Source organism: Neolamprologus multifasciatus, chromosome 6 (genome assembly GCF_963576455.1).
Source record: "Neolamprologus multifasciatus chromosome 6, fNeoMul1.2, whole genome shotgun sequence".
Lineage (NCBI taxonomy): Eukaryota > Metazoa > Chordata > Actinopteri > Cichliformes > Cichlidae > Neolamprologus > Neolamprologus multifasciatus.
In genome coordinates this window covers 17,870,135-17,890,831 of record NC_140444.1, presented here as the reverse complement: position 1 = coordinate 17,890,831, position 20,697 = coordinate 17,870,135, and the positions used below count along the sequence as shown (strand labels likewise).

The window sequence follows — 20,697 nt, the reverse complement described above, 5'->3', positions numbered from 1 at the left end:
TTTGACCCACACTAAAGTACACTTATTGCCGGCCGTTTACCTTCACATGCATATGAACTTCTTAATCCATAAGGTTTAAATATAATGTCGGCCCACCCTTTGCAGCTCTAATAGCTTCATGTCTTCTGGGAAGGCTTTCCACAAAGTTTAGGAGTTTGTCTATGGGAATTTTTGGCCTTTCTTTCAGAAGCGCATTTGTGAGGTCAGAAAATGAATGTTGGACGAGAAGACCTGACTCGCAGTCTGTTCTAATTCATCCCAAAGGTGATCTATAGAGTTGAGGTCAGGACTCTGTGCAGGCCAGTCAAGTTCTTCCACACCAAACTCACACATCCATGTTTATATAGACCTTGCTTTGTGCACAGCTGTGCAGTCGTGTTGGAATAGGAAGGGGTCACTCCCACGCTGTTCCCACAAAGTTGGGACCAAGATGTCCAAAATGTCTTGGTATTCTCAAGGATTAAGAGTTCATTTCACTGAAACCAAGGGGTTGAGCCCAACTCCTAACCCCCCCCCCCCCCCCTTCTCCTCCATCCCTACATCATAACCCCCCCTCCGCCAAACCTAACAATTGGCAAATTGCACTGAGACAAGTACCATTCTCCTGGCAACTTCCAAGCCCAGACTTGGTCATCAGATTACTAGATGGAGAAGCATGAATCCCCCAGAGAACACGTCTCCTCTTGTTTAGAGTTCAGTGGCGCCGTGCTATACTGTGATTTTATGCGATCTACCACTTCATAGCTGACTTGGTCTTGTTCCCAATCGCTTCCACTTTCCTATAACACCACTAACAGCTGGAATATTTAGCAGTGAGGAAATTTCAACATTGGAGTTGTGGCACAGAATTGCTGGAATTCACTGAGCTCCTGAGGTGACCCATTCATTCACAAATGTTTGTAGAAGCTGTCTGCATGCCTAGGTGCTTCATTTTTTACACTTGTGGCCATGCAAGTGACTGAAACACCTGAAGTCAGTATGGGTGAGTGAATACTTTTGACAACATAGTGTATCTGGCTGGCAATCCTAGTGCCCATCTGAGGTTCACATTAGAAGTCTGACTGAAAAGTCCTATTACTCCTACAGTAATTACTGCCTTTAAAATGCATACAGGCATGCATGTCTTCCATGGAACAGGGGTGCCAACCTTTCATCAAGAAGCATCATGCGACACATGATGGTTGGACAATGTTGGCAACATTTCCCCCCCAAGAGTTTCTTTTACGACTCCATGTTGTTTCACAGAAAACAATAAAAGACTTATTGCAGTTAGTTTGACCATCAGAGGTACATTCTTTATTATTACAAGTCCACCAACTGTATCAAAACTGCAAGAACCCGAAAGCCAGAGAGCAGAAACATTTTTCTGCTCTCTCACCAATAACTGTCACAAACAAATGCATTCACTTAAAAAGAAAAAGTCTAAAGGCACATCTCTAAGATATTTACATTGCATACAGGTTTGACATACAGTAAAAAGCACACAATCAGTCCTAAATCCTTGGCCACACTGGCTTTGCTAAAGAGACTAAAGTTATCCATAAAAACATACAGCAATTGTTGTTTATAAGTCACAGTTTTCAAAGCTACAACGCACAGGTGGAAATTCGTGTTTATGTAACTTTTATGGCTTTATCTTTTTCATTAGGAATTATCGCTTGCATGCCACTCTGCTATGGCTTCTCTTCTTCTTTTTGTTTCCTCTTCAAAGACACTTTGTACTACCTTAGAGAAACATGTTCATTTAAAGGCCTGCTGAAAACAAGTTTTAAGGTTTTAGGATTTGACATTTTGGGAAAATATTTTTGCTGAGTGACATAAGAACAATTAACCTTTCCAACATCCAGTCTGCCCTCATAGGCAGAACTTTTTAAACAAGATGTCTGGATTGAAAAGCTATGCCTCCTAAACACAGCAGCGACACAGGGCAGTGTGCTCCTCATGCTTCTCCTTTACTCCCTTTTCATGACATGTTCTCCATTTCAACCCTCCAACGCCACCACGAGCGATTTCATGACGTCAGTGATGCACTATCAACCATGGAAGAACCCTGAGACCTATTCTTGGTTTTGTGAAAGAAGGAAAGGAAATGGGTCAGACGGGCTCGGCACGTGTGTAGCCAGCGGATGGGGCAGCATGTGATTGATGGAATACCTTAAACCATGGCAGTGTCCTGGTTTCTAAATCATACGATTCATACATTACACTGTAATGCAGAGGTATTTCCCGATAGGCAGAGGGTATGTAGGAACTTCAGGAAGGATACAAATGATGCTCACGCACAAGCAGCAAAAACTCCTGGAGGGATCTTTGTCAGAGTTCTTCAGGCACCGAGCCACTCTGGGTTGGCAGTGTTGCTCTGAATGACCTCATCTCTTCCCAGTGAGTTCAACAGCAGAATCAACCTCCTCTAGAAAAACAAGAATCTTTCACTCGCCGAAATCCAGCAGGAATTTGTCAAAAATCTTCTTCAATCCCAACATCCCTCCACAAGATTAAGCTCTTCAAGCGCCATCACAGTGCAGCTACCATGTCTCATAAGAAGGATCTGCCCCAAGTCACCACTGAATACCAGCTAGAAGCCACCGAATAGCTTCTGTACAATCTGGTGCCTCTAATGTGCAAAAATCCATTACTGAGACTTCATTAACTACCATGGCAACTTCTAATGAGTGCTGCAGTGCCATCATCTTTGCTCACATAGCATTGGAGTCACAGAGAATGAGAAGGCACTTCTAATGGTAGCCTTTAATATAAGCTCTATCATTTTAGTCTAATCTTAATGGCAGAGATGGCATCATCCAACCAAACACATAGTAGGATCTTGTTTTAAGTTCCTTCCTCCAGGAATTCTGATCAAATGGATGCTTTTTTTAGGCATATATTGCAATTATATATATCAGTCTTGACTAGAATTAGCAAATGTGTGGACTAGTTTTTCAGCATCCCTCTAAGGCAGGGTCTCCTAACTTTGACAATCTTGTGCAGATTAGAGAAGGCACTCCTAAACATTTCTTCAATGTCTGTGTTAAAATATCTATCTTAGATCTTCACATTAATAATGAAGGCCAAAGTGATGCCATCCAAAGCAAGTATCTGGTTAGATGCCTTGTTTCTTGGGCTAAATTCTTATAGGCCTTAACGTCTTTAAGACAAACTTGTAGTTCAACTGATTGGTTTAATCGGCTTTCACTGGTAAATACTGATAGACAGCCATAAAGAACACATGGAGACGAGTTAAAGACTGCACAGACTGATCATTTCTATGAACCACACCATTCAACACCTACAACAGCAGCATGGTGACAGTTACGTAAGCACAACTCAAAGCTGTACACTCTAAAAAGGCAAAACTACCACAGGCATGCAGCTCAGGGGCTATTCTACTATCTTACACATCTTTTACTCAATGTTTAGCAACTGCACAAGTGTCCAAGCTTTAGAAATGCTGGTGTGCAGATTTTGTTACCATTGGACCAAGCCAGACAAGCTGATTACCTGTGTATTGTGTCTCCTAAACTAGAAACTAGTTTTTAAGCTTTACTTCCTCATTTGCATGCAGCGACACAAGGATGGTATAATTCTTCTCATCTCTCTCTCAACAAGAAAGTCCCAAAATGTCAAAAATATTTCTATGAAATGGCAGACAAGTCTGATACAAAGAGGTCCTCTAGTCACAGCATCAACTCTGTTTATTTATTTATCAGTTCACTATCATCTCCCCTGTGCAGGTATGTACATGTACTGGCAGCCTTTTGTTTTCCCCAAAGCATCTTAAGATGTAATCTAAGGCTGAATGTGAGCCAAGACTCTTCCCACTGCTGATGGGTGATGTATCTGATGGCCGGTTAGTGCTGAGGTCTGCTTTATTTAGACGTGCACCTGAAATACCTACCATGGAGATCAATATTGCAAGGGCAAGAGTAGATAGAGGCTGAGAGCCAAGTGCAGCCCTCAATATGTACAATATCTATATGTGTGTGTGTTTCTGTATGTGTGAATGTGTGTGTATGGAAGATGCAGGAAGGCCAGCATTTGAGAGTTTGTTTAAAATGATCAGCTGTTAGTTGTAGTAGAGTGGAGTGTAGTTTGTGTGGTATGAGGTGAGGAAGGTCAGGAAGGTGGGGATTTATGTATGTGTCCAATTGGTGTGTCAGACATAATCCAGGAAGACGTCAGCTGTGTTCTGCAGTAAAGGTTGGTTGGGGGCTGTTGTGCTGCAGACTGAGCTCAGTCTCCGTGACTGCGCCCTCTGCTGCTCTGGAGGACCTGAAGCATTACTCAGGGTCAGGTACACCTGAGGAGTAACACAGACTTGTGTTTTACGAAAGAAAGAAAGAAAAAAAAGACATATAACATAATTTTTGTGCTTTGGAGACAAAATGTAGGGAAATGAGTGAAAAACAAAAAAGACAGATTACAAACGTAAGACTAAGAGTGGTTCTTGCACTCACATTCTTGGTATTTTCTGACAGCAGCAGCTCGGTTTTCTCCACCAGCTTTTTGAAGGAAGGCCTTTTCAGAGGATCGTGGTTCCAGCAGGACAGCATCATGTCATACCTACACCGCAGGTCACATTGGCATTAGTTTATATGTCTGGGATACAGAGAAACAGCCAGCAGAACACAAACACAATCTAGCTAATAATTATACATCTAAACTACAGGCTGACAGGCTCATAGCCTGTAACAGCTCATATTACATCAGTCACATTGTATAACATGACTTTAGTCATGGATATAAGGCAGCATCGAACAAATATTTAGGAGGTCTATAAAATATATAAAAATTATTATCATTGTTATTTATTTTTTAATTATTTTTTTACTCCCCAAACCGTCCAAGGAGGAAATTTAACATATTTGGCTTTTACACCTTAACTGCTGCTGATTTAGTTCAAGTACCCACTGATGGAAAACAACATGTAAATTAAATCCAAATAATTTATTTAAATAACTGATCATGTAAAGTTATAATAAAAGAAGTCCAGGTTATAAATAAAAACAAAGAATTATTAATTGATCACCTCAAAACAGAGTGATAATTTGTTTTGAATAAAACGGTTCTCTGCTTTTAGCTTCTACCGTGTTGGTGTTGTTGGTTCGGCCCTGATTATATTATCAAAGAAAAAGGTTTGGATGAAGTGCTTGACCAAGGCCTAAAACACATTTTTTATTAATTAAAAAAAATAATCTGTTTATCGCCTGATAGTAAAAAACCCCAAAAAAAACCAACTTCCTGCAACCTTTGTGATGGCAGTATATTAAACAGATTCATTCACACAACTTACATCTCAGTGGGGGCATACTCAGGCCTGCTCATCCTGTGGCCTTCCTGAATCATCCTATAAAATGCAGATCCCACCTGCATCCCAGGGTACGGGCTGTTACCTGCAACAACAACTTTACATCATTTTTAAAGGAAAAAAAAATATTGATTTGCATGGTACTGTTGGCTTCTCAATCAATACCACTTTGCATTTCACTGCCCTAAGCTATGTTGCTGCTTGTGAGCATTAATAAGCCTCTCCTAAAGCCCCCAGTCAAATGGATGACAATAATGATTTGAAACAGAAAAGGAAAGTAAAGCATAAAATGGAAAAGTTACCGAGGGAGAATATTTCCCAGAGCAGGATGCCGTAGGACCACACGTCACTCTCAATCGTGTAGACGCAGTCAAAAATACTCTCAGGTGACATCCACTTGACCGGCAGACGAGCCTGAAGGAGGGAGAGAGCCATGAACTCGTGTCCACATTTATAAGAATATAATATAGCCCATCAAAAAGAATCTAAATTTTCAGTGTGAAAAAAGTTATATGAAAGTTTTATAAAATACAATTCAATAAATAATGCCTTCGTGTACAAAATGAACAGAACTTTCTTCTTGTTTGGCCAATGTAACTGCAAACTTTTCATCTTTTCCTTTTTAGCTTGCTGTCCAACTTTCTACAAAATTCTACATGTATTGTTTCATAGAGCAGTTCAGACTCAGTTACGAGAAGTGAGCGTGGGAGTTTTCCTGTCTTGATTTGCGGAGACGGAGCGGGAACAAAGAACAAAGGAGGAGGGAGCGAAAGACTGACAGACGGAAAGACAGACTCACGTTTCCACGGAGCACATAGCTGGCATCGGTGGTAATGTCTCGTGCCAAGCCAAAGTCGCAGATCTTCGCCACCCTGCCGTGAGTCAGCAGAATGTTTCTAGCTGCAAGATCCCTGTGGATGCACTGCGCACACAAACGCGGCAGCAGAAACAAACACAGCAATGAGCATTGACACAGCAACCGGTTTCTGCAGTGAATGACAGGGCACGCTTACAAAGGAGGCGAGGCCGGTAAAGCTTGTGGCAAACACAAAAGGCGAACTGACGTGTTTACAAAAGAAGAAGAAGTAGAAGAAGGAGAAACAATGACTCAATATGACCAAACAAAATTCAAGAAAGCATGTGTGGGTAAACCGGTGCCATGTTTTACAGGATCATTCTAAACAGTTACTTTTGTCTTATTTAAGAGTTTAACTGGTTAATAAAACGGTTTTAAGATTGCATCGTAGAGGGAAGTAAAACACTTTGTTTCATCTTTATGTTACAAAGAGAAAGTGTCACCAGCTTGGGCTTTCTGTTGGCCTGCCACCAGTTTGTATCTGTGAGAAACAATTCAGCTGTGGCGAAAGACACCGTTAAAGCTGTGTTTGAGTACAGTTTCTTTACACAACAAAAGGGGAATTGTGTTATTACGATCATAATTTTAAAAAAGCTGGGCTGCTATGTTAAAAAGAGAATGCATGCATTTGCAAATCTCTTGAGTCCATATTTGAATGACAACACAATATAGGAAAAACATCAAACGTTTAAACAAAGAAAATGCATTTAAGAAAAATCTAGCTCATTTCGAATTGCAACAGATCAGTAACATGAAGTAAAGATGGGGAGAGGTTCACCAATTGGCAAAAAAATGAATGTGCAAACTGTGGAACAATTTCAGAGTAATGGTCTTCAATTCCAAAGAATGTGGAGAAATCTGTATGCGCAATGGACAAGGCTGAAAATCATAATAATAGTAGTAGTAATTCATGTCATATTTTCTTTTAACTGTTCAGATAACCTGGGCACAGAAGCCATGAAATCATGAAAAAATAAGGTAGGGAATGCAATCCAAATGGATAAATTAGTAGAAATAAGCCAATAAACTATGCATAAATTAAATAAATAAATAAAAGTACAGTCTGAGCAATTGAAGCGGTCTAAGGCTGACAGTTTGTGTGTAACTCAGGTGGAGCTTCTTCAAACTTTAATTCATTTATTTCCAGATCGTGTCATCATTTGGAGTCATGTTCCTGTCCATCGGATCACTCTTGTAGGATTTAATTTCTGCTCCGTCTACGTTTGTGTAGTCCTACAACTACCAAGTGCACTTCCTTGTTTTTGGTAACTAGCGTTGACAAGGTAGCGCATGTAAGAGTTCTGCTTCTACCTGATTGTTTGAAAGTCGCTGTGAGAAATGCTGTAAATCAGCAAGCACTAATGCAGTGTGCAAAACATCAATGTTTGGATTGTGCAGCTTGCAGCTTGAGTGTTTTATGGTTGTATGGGTGTGTCAGCAAATACAGAAGTTTGCAAAGACAACACTGGTTCTGAGATGCAATCCAGATATATGACATTATCTCGACTTGATTCATACGCCTAGTCGACTTTGTGCTTTGAATCTAAATATGGCATAAAACAAAGCAGTGCCTTAATGGCTAAAATGCTCCACACAGCCTGGGGGAAGATGCACAGTTATGTGATAACTGAACAAATTCTCTAACTTCATCATTACATTTGGCATTTTTTTCATTGTTGAATTGACAGCATTAAATAGAGATGCCTAATCGTTTAATCTGCTTGTGTGCAGTATACGTTTGAAATGCAGCAATGCTGTGGTTTCCTACTATAAAGATGCCATTAGCTGAAAGAAAAAGTTCTGCACGAATATTGGCCCTGAGCCATGCCATGATTTATGAACTAGGAACAGCACTTTTAAATCTCTCCCATGACGAGTCTATATACTGTTTATTAACAGTCTGTAAAAGCCTTACATTCCTGGAAGTAATGTACTCCATTCCTTTTGCCACCTGGTAGGAAAAGCTGAGGAGATCTTCAGCATCCAAGGACAGCTCATCTATGTCATCTAGGCACACAATGCACTTCAGTTATATGCGAGAATTCCAGTTTTGATTCATTTGTAGGGAATTTTCATCCTTTGTGGAGGCATGCTATTGGTTATGCAGTGTATTGTAATTAGAAATGTAAAGAGAGAGTGACGTTGTACCTGACTCAGATGACCTTTCTTTCTCAGAGGGACGCATGGGCATATATCCTGCACCAGTAGCCTCACTGCTAAAGAAATACACACAGATACACACACGTCAGTAGAGAAACTAGCCACTTTCAGCTGTCATCGCCATGAAGCATTCCTGCACACACGCACCTTGTGGACTCTGTTGGGTTCGAGACATTGTGGTAGTAACCATCCCCAGCTCTGGAGTTTAGGAAGGACTCTCTTTTCCTTCTGAGGAAGTTGAGGAGGTCCCCATAGCAACAGTACTCTGTGATTACCAAAATTGGTCCTGGCAGAATACAGGGACAACAACCAAAACAATACAAAGACAACAACCATCAGTCACTGAATTTTAAACCATGACAGCACAATGAAAATGAGAAGAAACGGCAGGCAGTTCTGACATAGTGATGAGGCTTGACAACAAGGATGTTTAAAAGCTGATCATGCTTAAACAGAGGAAACAATGTCACTATTCCCTGTTTCTCTCACAATAAGTGCTTATGCATACATCTGTGGAAAAAAAACCCAAACTAAATTATAATCAATACTGAGGTCTAGACAGCTAAATAATATTGAACACACACACAGCAGATTTGTGGCAAGGTAAAATGAATCACGTCTTCATATCGAAGGCAGATGCGGGCTGTTCAGTGACTGATAATGGCCGGGTACAGCAGTGAGTCACCACATGAGGATATGGCAAATGTGTCTCCCAGACAATATTCATAATCATAAATCATGACAGACAACAATAAAACAAGAGTGCAGATGCGTAAGGTTTATGTGTCCCCGACAAAGGTGCCCAATACGACAAAACCAATCCAAAAATATCTCGCATGCAAATCTGATTCTGAGTGAACTAAATGTGCTCGTAGTGACTCCTCTCACCTCCGACGGTGCAGGCTCCCAGCAGGTTAACGATGTTAACGTGGTTTCCAAGGTAAATGAGAACCTTCAGCTCAGACATCAGCGCCTCCTTCTCCGTGGAGTGAGCATTGGCTGAGATGACATCATCACAACATTAAAGTGGAAGACGTATAAGCACAAAACCAAAGGCCGTAAAGTGAAAGTATTCCTTTGTGACTGGCGTATTCTCATATTTAAAAGCCTAATGGCAATCAGAAATACAGAAGAAACAGTACCAGTAGTGACACTAGTGGCGGTGTAACAGCTATTTGGTTTTCAGCCCAGTGTTTTCCAATCTAACATAAATGTGGGGGATTAAAAGAATTGTAAAAAGAGAAAAAACAACTTCGTATTCGTCTCTACTCTGAAACTTGTTTATGTTGTTGTTATTGTTTGAGTGTTTGTTTTTTTCGAGTTAGAATATTTGGACAATTGGTTGGAGTGCTAAGTTATCAGCTAACCCAAGCAAGCTCTGTCAGCAAGCAGGACCCATAGACTGTAGGGGTGAGTAGCTCGGACACACATGCCTCCTAATTAGTGTGGAGTAAAAACAGAGCCACAGTCTTCTTATACAAGCTGTACCAAACAGCAAGCCGTAATATTTGTCATGTAATTCCTTTAAAATGCTCCAAAAGACCAAAAATGAGAGATCTAGTTTACTGATTTTAAATAGCGAAGGTTATGACGAGCAGGCAGCTTCCATATAACTAACTTTACTTCTTGCAAGTATCAAAATGAGTTATTAAAAATAAAAAACATTTTTCATTCAAAATAAATTGCAGTCAAACACTTCTTTGAATTTTGAAATTCTTTAAGTACAGTACTGAGTACTTTGTACCAGTTTATATAATATTGTTACAACACAGAGACAGTGATGGGGAAAATATAGACTTACGTTTCAGCATCTTAACAGCAACGGTTGTCACAGCGTCTGCAGAACACAATCCGTATGCCGTGGCCCTCACTACCTTTCCAAACGCCCCAGAGCCCAGGGTCTTACCTTCAAATAAACACAAAAAACAAACTTTAACATTTCATTCGTGCTCTAAAAATGAAAACAGTCGCTGTACATTTGCACTCTTACACATACTGTCCTACCAAAGCGCAGTTTCTGTCTGGGGAACTCCCATTTGGAGTCATATGGCAGCTGGGTGGGGTCAATATATATATGATTGTTTCCATGGACAGTCTCGATGACCTTCCACTGAATCTGGAACTTTGGTTTCTGTTAAAGTTTGGAGGGGAGAGAAAAGTGACGTCAGATCAGCTTCAGCTTGTTTGTTGTGTTCGACTGTATAGCTCATATTCTTTTACAAAGATGCACTTTAGTTGTCAGCCCGAGTCTAGACTTTCCCCCTGACGATCCCACTGCAGATGCGTGAGCTACTTCTCAAGGAGTCTGACTCATCTGAGAGCAATAAGCGCAGCATGCTCAGGGGGGCAAATTAATGGCTGGAGGCGTGATCGCAGTGTCAAAAATCTTTAACTACAGCATGTCTGCACTTTAAATGGTTGACTGATTCAACTGAAATTCATTAGGACACATTCATGTTAATTAAAAGAACTTACCGTCACTCTTGCGTGCAAAACATCACTGCCAAATGCAGAACGAAAGAAAGATGCTTCTAACTTTAACGTACTCTAAACACGATGGAGGCATGAGTCATTAGTAAATGAGAATGGGCCCTTTGCCAGAAACTCCCGAAGCCATTTACTTTCCTGTGATGCAAAGTGTATATCAATGCTGCTTGATGATCCTGATTTGAGATTGATGTTTATAAGCTTTGAAACTGATTCATGGGTTTGAAAGGGGCTGATGGCCAAAGAGTTTTGTGATTTACGTCAAATCTGTGACCCTACTTAAACCTGGGCTTAAAATCACAATAATCATAAGGCATGCACAGTTTATTTCCTTTTTCCTTACCTGCAAGTACTTATAAAGCAGCACCACTAACACGAGGCTGAGTAAGACCCCAGTAGCCACCATGCCGGTTAGAAGAGGCGTGAAGAGTTTATGGGGGACCACACGCTCTGAGAATGAACACCAACAAACCCAGAGTGAGCATTGAAGTAGCCAAGTTTTGGTAGTTACACACACACACACACACACACACACACACACACACACACACACACACACACACACACACACACACACACACGGAGTGACATCCTCTACCGTTAAAACAGACAGCTGCAGCAGTGGTATTTGTTTGTGTGACAAGGATTAGTGAGTCTGCGCCATATAATCCCAGCTTGCATAGTCAGCATACACTAATCTCATTCAATCTGTACCCAGTAACCACACACCTGGCCTGTGCAGACAAAGGGTCAATGGGTTGTGTGTGTCTGTTTGAATTCTTGCACAACGTATTTGTGGCGCGCTATATAAGACAAATCCCCACCACGCAGACACTGACGCTTCACCTGTGTTACTCTCCTTGCAGCTCTATTTGTGGTCCGTACAGTGTCTTACCACTGATGGAGAACAGGGTGTAGGCCTCTGCCTCCTCTGTAGAAGCGACACACTCCAGGGTGTGGTACTGAGTGAACTCTTTGCTGACATTCAGTCGGCTTTCCACTTGACTCCTACCAAAGGTTGACTCTGAAAGGACAGTGACCTCTGAGGTCTCCCACTGGGTGGCATTGGGCAATTGTGAGCACCTGTTGAGACATTAAGGTTGCTTACAATCACTTCGTGCAAGAGCAGGTTTCAGCCTTTACAAATCAATTTATTGATTCAGTGCCTTTGGATCCACTCCAGTAGGAGAGGTAGGAAAAATAAGACATACTAAACTTACTAAACTTACAGCTCCTTACTGCAAGTGCGTTAAAAGATTTTCCATCAATTGCTAAATTGTCTAAAACAAATTTAAAAAGATGGAAAAATTAAAGAAATTTTAAGTCTAATAGCTGGGAAACTAGAGCACAGTTCTGCATCTGAGTTACAGATGAAGCAGCCAACAAACACATCAGAGGTGGTGTCGCTGATGTAGATCACCCAGTGGAAACCTGGTGCTGTTTCTGCAGCTCCTTCTAGCAATCGTCTCCATTACTTCTGTTCTAATAGAATAAAATGACCCTTTCTGTTCATATGATCCTAAAACCTAGCCATTTATATTTGTAGCCAATTGTTGTTGTTGTTGTTTTTTTTTCTTTTTTACATATACGTATCTTCATGTGGACCTTTAATACAGCTGCTTCTCGTCAGTGGGGCCAAATCACTATTTGTATCTTAGTCGCTAACCTGAGAACGGAAATATGTGAAATATAGTGTGTATATGGTTTGTTAGGAAAGGAAAAGCTTTAAAACTTTTATTAAAAGGCATAAAGTTTTAGTGCTTAATAAAGCACAATGTACTTGAAGGCTTGGTTAGATATTTACTTAATAATATGTTACTAATAAATCAAATTTCAAAGGCAAACTGATTTCCTGTTTCATGATCATTTTTTCAGAATTATGATTTTAATTTCAGTGGGCCTAATCCTCTTCGGTAAGATCTTGATATAAACTGCGTTTTCGGGATACCTTGTGCGCGGCAGCTCACAGAAGTACCAGCTGATCTTAGGGACGGGGTATCCTGCAGCAATGCACCGCACTTGTCCATCAACAGGCCCTTCCTGAGCTGTAATGACAGGCTTACCTTACGGAGAAAAAAGAAAGTCGTATATGAAGCATACAGCACATGTACAAAGCATCTCCTGTTGACTCCCAGTATACTGGCTACCTGTGGTATTACTACAGAAAAGTACCAGCTGATCAAAATGAGGTTTCCTTTAACTAAAATCAATGCAGGCGAAAAGTTTGTAAAACTGTGATTTATCTAGCTACTCTTCTGTACAGATTGTTATTTCAGCTTTCAGCTACTAACTGTGTTCTAAATATACAACCCAAAGGAACAAATGTGAGAGCTACTTACTGTTGACATACACATGAAACGAGTGATCGACAGATGCGTCTTTGTGACTGGCTGAGAAGTTGTAGATCCCGCCCTCGGAGCCAAGAACCCTCACTAGCCTCAGCTTGCTGCTGTATCTGATAGAACAAGTGTATTTGTAAAATCCTTTAACCCACAGTGACATACTAGCGTACTGGTTACTTGAAGTACTCACTTTTAACTAACTGTACCTGTATTTGTTTCGGTGGAGAGTGATGACGTGCTCTGTGGTGTTGTGGAGAATCTTCCCATTGTAAGACCAGGACATGAAGCTTGGTGCAGGATAGGCATCGAATTCAACTTTTAGGCTCAGGCTCTCTCCCTCTTTAACCTCTTCCTGGACTGGACTTTGACTTACTAACATTTTAATGAACCCCTGATCTGAAGAGCAGAAATGTGTAAGTTTAATATGTTTTATGAACAAAAGGTTGATAACATGACACCTCTATGTAGACCTCTTATTCTGCACACATCCAGGTATGTGTGGTCTCAGAAATAACTATAACATTACTGGGGCAACTTTAAACGATTGAAAATATATTTTTGAGTATAAATACAAAGCCCCAAATTCTTACCGTAAACTTTGAGCTCCATCGCTTCGTCACTGCGGCCTCTTTCGTTGTGAGCATGGCAACGGTAAGTCCCTGAGTCTGACTGGTTAACAGCTGGGATCAAGAGTGAGGTTGAACGCTCGTAACCCAAACCCCCGGACAGGATGTGTGAGGTTTGTGTTTCAAAAGGATGCTGCAAAGTGTCAAAGAGGAGGCAAAGAGGCATGCTTTACAGGTGTAACATGACACAGATCTGTTGTTTTCTACATAATCCAGCAACTGTAGTCTTACTGTAACACACAAAGTCTGGCTGTCAGCACCTCCTCCCTATGATCAAAAGTTGAGCGACCAAGCTCAGTACACAGTGAGGTCTTAGCCTTCTTAAGTTTCTTATCTAGAGCAGATGTTATGACATCACCTACCAAGGAGTTAAAATTACCTATTTGTAACATTTATGCGCCTGCAACACTTCAAATAATAGTATCATTTTAATTTAATGACAGTAGCATCTCATTTATATCCACAAAGGCTCAATTTTGCATTTAGCACATCATGATGCCATCATGTTGCCTAGCAACCACCTAACAATGGGTTAAAATCACAGATCAAACAATACTGTAGCAGTGGCACGTACTAGTATATAAAATGTCTATACTGGTAACTAACAAATTGTAAGTAACAACCATATCCAAAGTGTGGAATTTGTGTCAAATATGAATAAAAAGCACAATGTAACTATTTGCTATTCACAAGCTGCCACCCCAGCCCCCCCTCTGGACACTCCTCTGCACGTCAAAGGTCAAACCTCCAGCAACACTTGCAGTATGAAAAACAACTTTGTTACTTCAGCCTATACCCTTTGTCAGTGATGACGGGAACAGGCTGCTGAAATGCGCTGGCAGAACCAGAAAGTTGCTCTTCATGCTTCAAATGTTGCTGGACCATCAGCCTCTTCACATGTTTGCTCTTCACCGTGCACCTTGAAAGTAGGCGAAGTTACGACCTGTTTCCAAAACTTTTACGAATTTCTCTCCTTTTTTTGTCTTTTTTCAAACTTATATTAAAATATTGGGTATAATTCTTCACAGAAAATATAGTTCTGCTTTTTGTTTACATGTTAAGCAGCATCACAAATCTTTTGGAAACATGTTTCTTGAATGAAAAGTCTCTAAAGCATTACTTGGGATATGAGCTCACTTTTCTCTACGTTAGCTTTGTGCAAAATGAAATCATTTCTAAAGGACGTTACAAACTGTTTGACAAGTAGGCAGCCAAACATCCCTGACAAAGAACTGCAAATAAATCCCTGAATCATTCTCACCGCTGTTGACGGGAAGTTCCACTTGAGAATGACGTCTGCGTTGACATTGGAGGAGCTGCAGGTAAGCTCGAACTGCTCTCCTGTCCTCAAGATGACTTTGTCTTTCTGGGACAGCGTGATCACTGGGCGTAACTCTGGCACTGAATCAAGGGATTCAAAAAGCAACTGTATCAAACTGCTGTATTTGTGAGTTCATCTAAACCAGCATCATATCATTTTTTCACCTTTGCATTGTCACACAGACACTTCTAACGGCACGATATATGTGAGCCTGAAATCATTCTGCTGCACTGCAATAACTCTGGACTGGTATGATCTGAAATCATGAATCCCAAACGGCGGCTTTTCATCTGACCTGAAACAAAAAATGTGGTGGTTTTGTGCTAAAATGTAATAAAGATAAGTAAATTGCTTATTTAAACGCCATAATAAAATACCCTATTGCGGTTTGTACTGTGCAGCTTTATACTGACGTGAGCAGCATGTCCAAATGCAGACACTTGTCCCCACGTAGGCAGGACGATTAATTTCCAGCATTAAATGCCTGCAGACGCCACTTCGGTTGCTGTGTTTGTGCTGGACTAATTCTATTTAACCCAAACACAGCCTTCATGCTCTGTTACAGAGCTTTGTTCACTGGGGGAATCAAATCCCTCGGCTCCTCCCTTCCTCAACGTACTTCTCTCTTTCTCCCTCTTCCCATCATTCAAAAGGACACCATGCCATACTGCCCCTCAGCTGGTCCGCATAAAGAGTGCTGATGTAATGCAGAGGACAGAAGCACAAACTTAAATTATATCTATGATCGATTTTATTTTATTAAGATGCACGTAGCTTGTAAAAATGTAATATCTCTTTGTGGCTAAAAAAGAAAGTGAACAGAAGGCTTTTGGACTGTCTATTATTAGCCATGCTAGCTGCTCTGCATTTGCCAGTGTTGGTCCGCTATCATGTTCCAGTCTTAACCAAGACTGGATGGATTTCCCATAGGATGAATGCTTATTGCATCTGTTCATGCTTTGGCTTTTTACGATGCTACAATTTCGCTTATTGGTGATATTGAGCAAAATGTCAATAGCTGCCAAAGTCTAGGCAGCTATGAATTTCATAAATTAAAATCCTTCAGTTTGCATCAAACCAAATTCCTGCAGAACTAATGACATGCCATTATGCTTTTAGAGGCATCAGTGAAAGAAAATGCTGTGGTTTTAACTTCCAATTACTAATTACGGGTAAAGTATGGACGTTTTTCCACTTCACCATCGCCTGCTAGTGACTTTGCAGTTTTCCCTTTTCCTAATTCAAACAGTTCCTCTAAAGATGCTTCTGTGCTCTCAGCAGCTGCTCGTAGATGGATGTTTTTGTATTTCAGGCATGAAGAGAAATATGAATGTGGCAGTAAACCCATTGTTTTCTTCCTCCACATTTAGCTTCATTAACACCCATGAAACAACTTAAACATGGTGTTCATTTAGTCACGCTGCAAAAGTCAAGCTCCGTTCACAATCCGGATAGATTAGGTGATAACAACAACATCTGAGTGCCAGCCCACATCAGCTGATGGCTCAGCTGATACTCTTCCATACATCAGGCAGCTGCTGGACATCTTCCAGCTGCTTTGAATCCCACTTCCTTCCTCAGTCCTCTTGTTCAAGCTGTGTCTGACTTAATTAGGCTCCTGCCTGTTGTCACTGGTGCCTGCTCTGTTCTGTAACAAGACCTTATATTTTCTACATATGCACACTGAAGGGGATATATCACCAGTAATTAATTACTCAAAAGTGACTAATCTCTCATTAACATGAATGGTAATTTCAGGAAACACGAATAATACATATTGCTTTTTGACTTTCACTTACCGAGTCGTACTTCCAGATTGTATTTACTTGACATCACTTTGACTCCGTGAAGAAGTCCCACACATACGTAGCAGCCATCGTATTCCTTCTGAATGTTGTTGATGGTGATACCTTCCTGAAGGTCACTCTTATATCTCATACCAGAGGGCAGAGGTCGTCCACCACAGGTCTCCAAACCCAGGTGGGTGACCTCAGGGTCAGTAACAAGGCAGGGAATGGTGCAGCTATCGCCTTCTCGCACCAGTTTGATGTTTATCATGATGTGCAGGAAAGCATTGTAGGGGTCTAGGGAGATGACAGACAGGTAAAGATTTGGATTAATGTTGTGAAGACAAACATCCAAATCCCCCCCCCCCCCCCCCCCATTAAACACCCACCTTTCACGTATACGTAGATAGAGCTCTGTTCCAGTGTGATGTTATTCACACATATATAGCGACCCATGTGGTTAAGCTGGGCGGCTGATAGCCTGACGAAAGCCACGTTGCCCTCCTGCACCTCTCCATCCAGCTTGCGAGACTTGTCCCTGTACCACCTCAACCTGGGCGGGGTGCCAGACGTTGTGGCATTGTCATAGCAGCGCAGCTCTAGCTTCCCCTTCTTGGGAACTACGATGTGAGGCCCACCGGGGGAGATGAGTGGTTCTGACCACACTGGTAGAGAGGAAGAACTTTAAGGATGATGGATGGTGGACCTGTTGCTAATTTTGAATGGGTTCAGCTTGGATAAAAATCCACACCAGGAGGGAAAGAAATGCTGCTGCTTTCAGGTGTATTAATATACATTATATAATTAAATACAACCTCTGAAAAAAAACAAAAAACAGTGAAGACATAGCGGAGATGTTGTTCTTAATCGAAATTTTTTTTCAACATATAGCCCCATTTAAAACTGCTTTCATTGCTTTTGGTACAGATTCAGCAAGGCGCTGGAAGCGTTCCACAGAGATTCTGGTCCATGTTGACATGATAGCATCACACGGTTGCTGCAGATTTGTCAGCTACACATGCATGGTATAAATTTGCTGTTCCACCAAATCCCAAAGGTGTTCTATTGGATTGCTATCTGGTGACTATGGAGGCCATTTAAGTACAGTGAACAGTGAACAGTTTGAGATTGCTTTAGCTTTATAGGAGCAGCAATTAGAAGACGGGTGCACTGCTGTCATAACTATTGATACAAGGCGGGATGGATGTATGCATTCATGCTGTTTTATGTAAAATTCTGATCCTGAAATCTGAATTTTGCTGCAGAAATTTATACTGATCGGACCCAACAACATTTTACCAATCTTCTAATGTCAAGTTTAATTAGCCTGTGGATTGTAGCCACAGTTTCCTGTTCTTAGCTGACAGCAATGGCACCCGGCGTGGTCTTCTGCTGTAGTCCCTCTGCTTCAAGGTTTAATATCGTATGCAATCGGAGATGATCTTCTGCATACAAGAGTTTCTAACAAACAGTTATGTGACTTACTGTTCCCTTAGCTCAAAGCAGTCTGGCCATTCTCATCTGACCTCTGGCCTCAACAAGGCATTCGCAGAGAAAATTCCAGTAGATCAGCAGTTTCTGAAACACTCAGACCAGACCGTCTGGCACCAACAACCATGCCAGGTCCAAATCACTTACACCGCTGTCCTTCCCCATTCTCATACTCTGTTTTAAATTAAGTAGATTGTCTCGATCGCTGCTACACGCCAAAAAGCAGTGAGCTGCTGCCAAGTGATTACTTAATTAGGTATCTGCATTAACAAGCAGGTGAACAGGTGTACAGATTAAAGCTGATGTAGATTTTTTTTTCTGATTATTCCATTCGTAGCTTGGTTTCTAAAGGGTCAGAAAATTGTGAAAATAGCTACCAGGAATCAGAAATCCTGAAGTACATGTTGTAACAAAAAACAGCATTTTCTGTTTGTTGTGTTAGCAGACTGCCACTCCAGAGATCTAAAAATACTACCACAGGAGACTAAAAAGCAAACAATTCCTCATAGCTGAAATGCTGTAAGAAAGCAGCACAGTATCCTGGTTTGACTAGGACTGAAAATATCAAAATAATTGCTGTTATTTTTCTGTTGATTGGTTGTTTAAGATCAGAGTGCCCAGTGTGGTGGTTAAACAGGATGGCATGATTGACAGAGACTCCCTGAAGAGAGAGTGCTATCTAACCACGACAGCTCAATTGGAGAATCAATAATTATGAGTTATACAGCCGCTGAGTAATCATGCATCAAGGTCCCTAAACCTATTCCCTTCAGATGAGTAAACCCAGCTGACATTTTAGTTTAAGCTCCACCAGTCTCCCCCCCCCCCCCCACACACACACTTTCTTTCTCTCCTTTCCCCCCCTTAGATTTGCACATGATAAGAGCCATTTCAAAAACAGGATTTTCATGTGACTGTTGTGCCTCCAGGCTCAAGCAGAGCTCAGAAAGCAAAAAGGAGAAGGATGTGAATCCCCGCCCCCCCTCCCTTCCAAAATATCCACATCTGTGTTTGCGCAGGGTGTGAGGGCATGTTTTTAATGCTGCATCTCTCAGAATATGAGTTTGGCAACCAGTGATTTGAACTATTTGAACAAGCGAACGGTTTCAGTGTTAAAAAAAACAAAAAACAAAACAAAACCCGAGGCAGTTATGTGACTAAACACAAAGCTTTGATCCTAACATCCAGAGCTGTTAGATGTCAAGATGCTGCGGGTGCTTTGTGGTAGAAGATGCGTATCTTTTTTTCCCCTTCTTCTTCTTCTCTTTCTTCTTCTTTGTTTCTTTTGCTGTTCTGGTAGGATGCTCAACCTTATCCTCTTCGTTTGGGTAGAATAAATAATTAATTCTCTTCCAACAACACACTCAGGCACACACAGGGACACACAAACACACACGCACACTTGTTGCCCGCCAAAGGTATTTCCAGCGCACCACTAAACAGTTATGCACACAAATGATTTGTAGACTTAAGCTGGCGGGTTGGCAAGAGCTTTACATTTACCTTTAGCAGTTAATGACTGACTTGAAACAGTCCGGAAAAACAGTAAACGGAGAGGAGGTTGCGCTAAACATGCGCAAAGATACACACTGTTTTTCCTCGGCTGTTTACGTCTATACTCTAAAGTAAAGGCAAAGAAAAAGACTCTTTAATGGTGACAGCAGCACATGTCGCACAGGTGGGAGACGGAATAAGACCCGAAGAAGCACTGACTCTAAAATAATGCACGAAAAAAGTACAGAAATAAATAATTTGAATGATTACCATAGGGTGAAAAGCATTAAGGATGCCGTCATAGAAATTCCACCACTATAACAGCAATAAAACGTAAGCATATCTGAAACTACCCACTCAAAGAGTTGGGAGAAAAAAAAACACAACAAAGCAATAAAGTCAACACTGAGAAAAAACGATATCCACACGCCGCGCTGAAATAACATCGCAAGTGGTTTTCTTACCGGTTAGTGGCAGCAAAATAAAATACGAGGCACAAAGAGCCCAGCGGAACCTCATTGTCGGGTGATTTTCAAGTCTTTCACTCTACTCCATGCGTTTCAAGCGCAGACAAAACCATCCTGTGTCTAAAACAACGAGACCTCGTCCAGCGTGATAACGCGGCACAGGTTCCTCCAACGTAATGAGCGCACGGACACAATGATCCAGCAGCCTGGCTCCCCCTGATGGATTTCATTGGAGCTTAAAGACACAGTGCAGCGCCTCTCTCCCTCCCTCCTGCTCTGGATCATTGCCACTCCTTTCTGTCCCGCATTGGTTGGAGCCTGGCCAAGGTGATGAGTCTGTTATTACTGGGAAAAAAAAACA

The 20,697-nt window shown here is 41.3% G+C and overlaps 1 protein-coding gene across 4 annotated transcripts; it reads right to left on the bottom strand.

Moving 5' to 3' along the window:
- Window positions 1-1,260: 1,260 nt before the first annotated feature.
- On the bottom strand, window positions 1,261-20,579 carry kitb (KIT proto-oncogene, receptor tyrosine kinase b). Of its 4 annotated transcripts, none has more exons than XM_085162942.1 (21): window positions 20,334-20,579; window positions 17,274-17,549; window positions 16,897-17,181; window positions 15,038-15,177; window positions 13,741-13,909; window positions 13,357-13,546; window positions 13,148-13,263; window positions 12,757-12,871; window positions 11,704-11,891; window positions 11,152-11,258; window positions 10,326-10,452; window positions 10,123-10,227; window positions 9,210-9,320; window positions 8,469-8,607; window positions 8,310-8,377; window positions 8,077-8,168; window positions 6,105-6,227; window positions 5,608-5,719; window positions 5,291-5,390; window positions 4,455-4,560; window positions 1,261-4,297 (listed from the first exon to the last, which is right to left on the bottom strand). In XM_085162942.1, exons 1-21 carry the CDS (start codon window positions 20,386-20,388, stop codon window positions 4,154-4,156), a joined length of 2,868 nt encoding a protein of 955 aa, XP_085019068.1. In that variant the 5' UTR covers window positions 20,389-20,579; the 3' UTR covers window positions 1,261-4,153. The 4 variants fall into 4 exon arrangements, with proteins under 4 accessions (XP_085019068.1, XP_085019069.1, XP_085019070.1 ...); XM_085162943.1 differs by having other exon boundaries at window positions 8,310-8,374; XM_085162944.1 differs by lacking the exon at window positions 20,334-20,579 and adding an exon at window positions 18,370-19,196.
- Window positions 20,580-20,697: the final 118 nt, after the last annotated feature.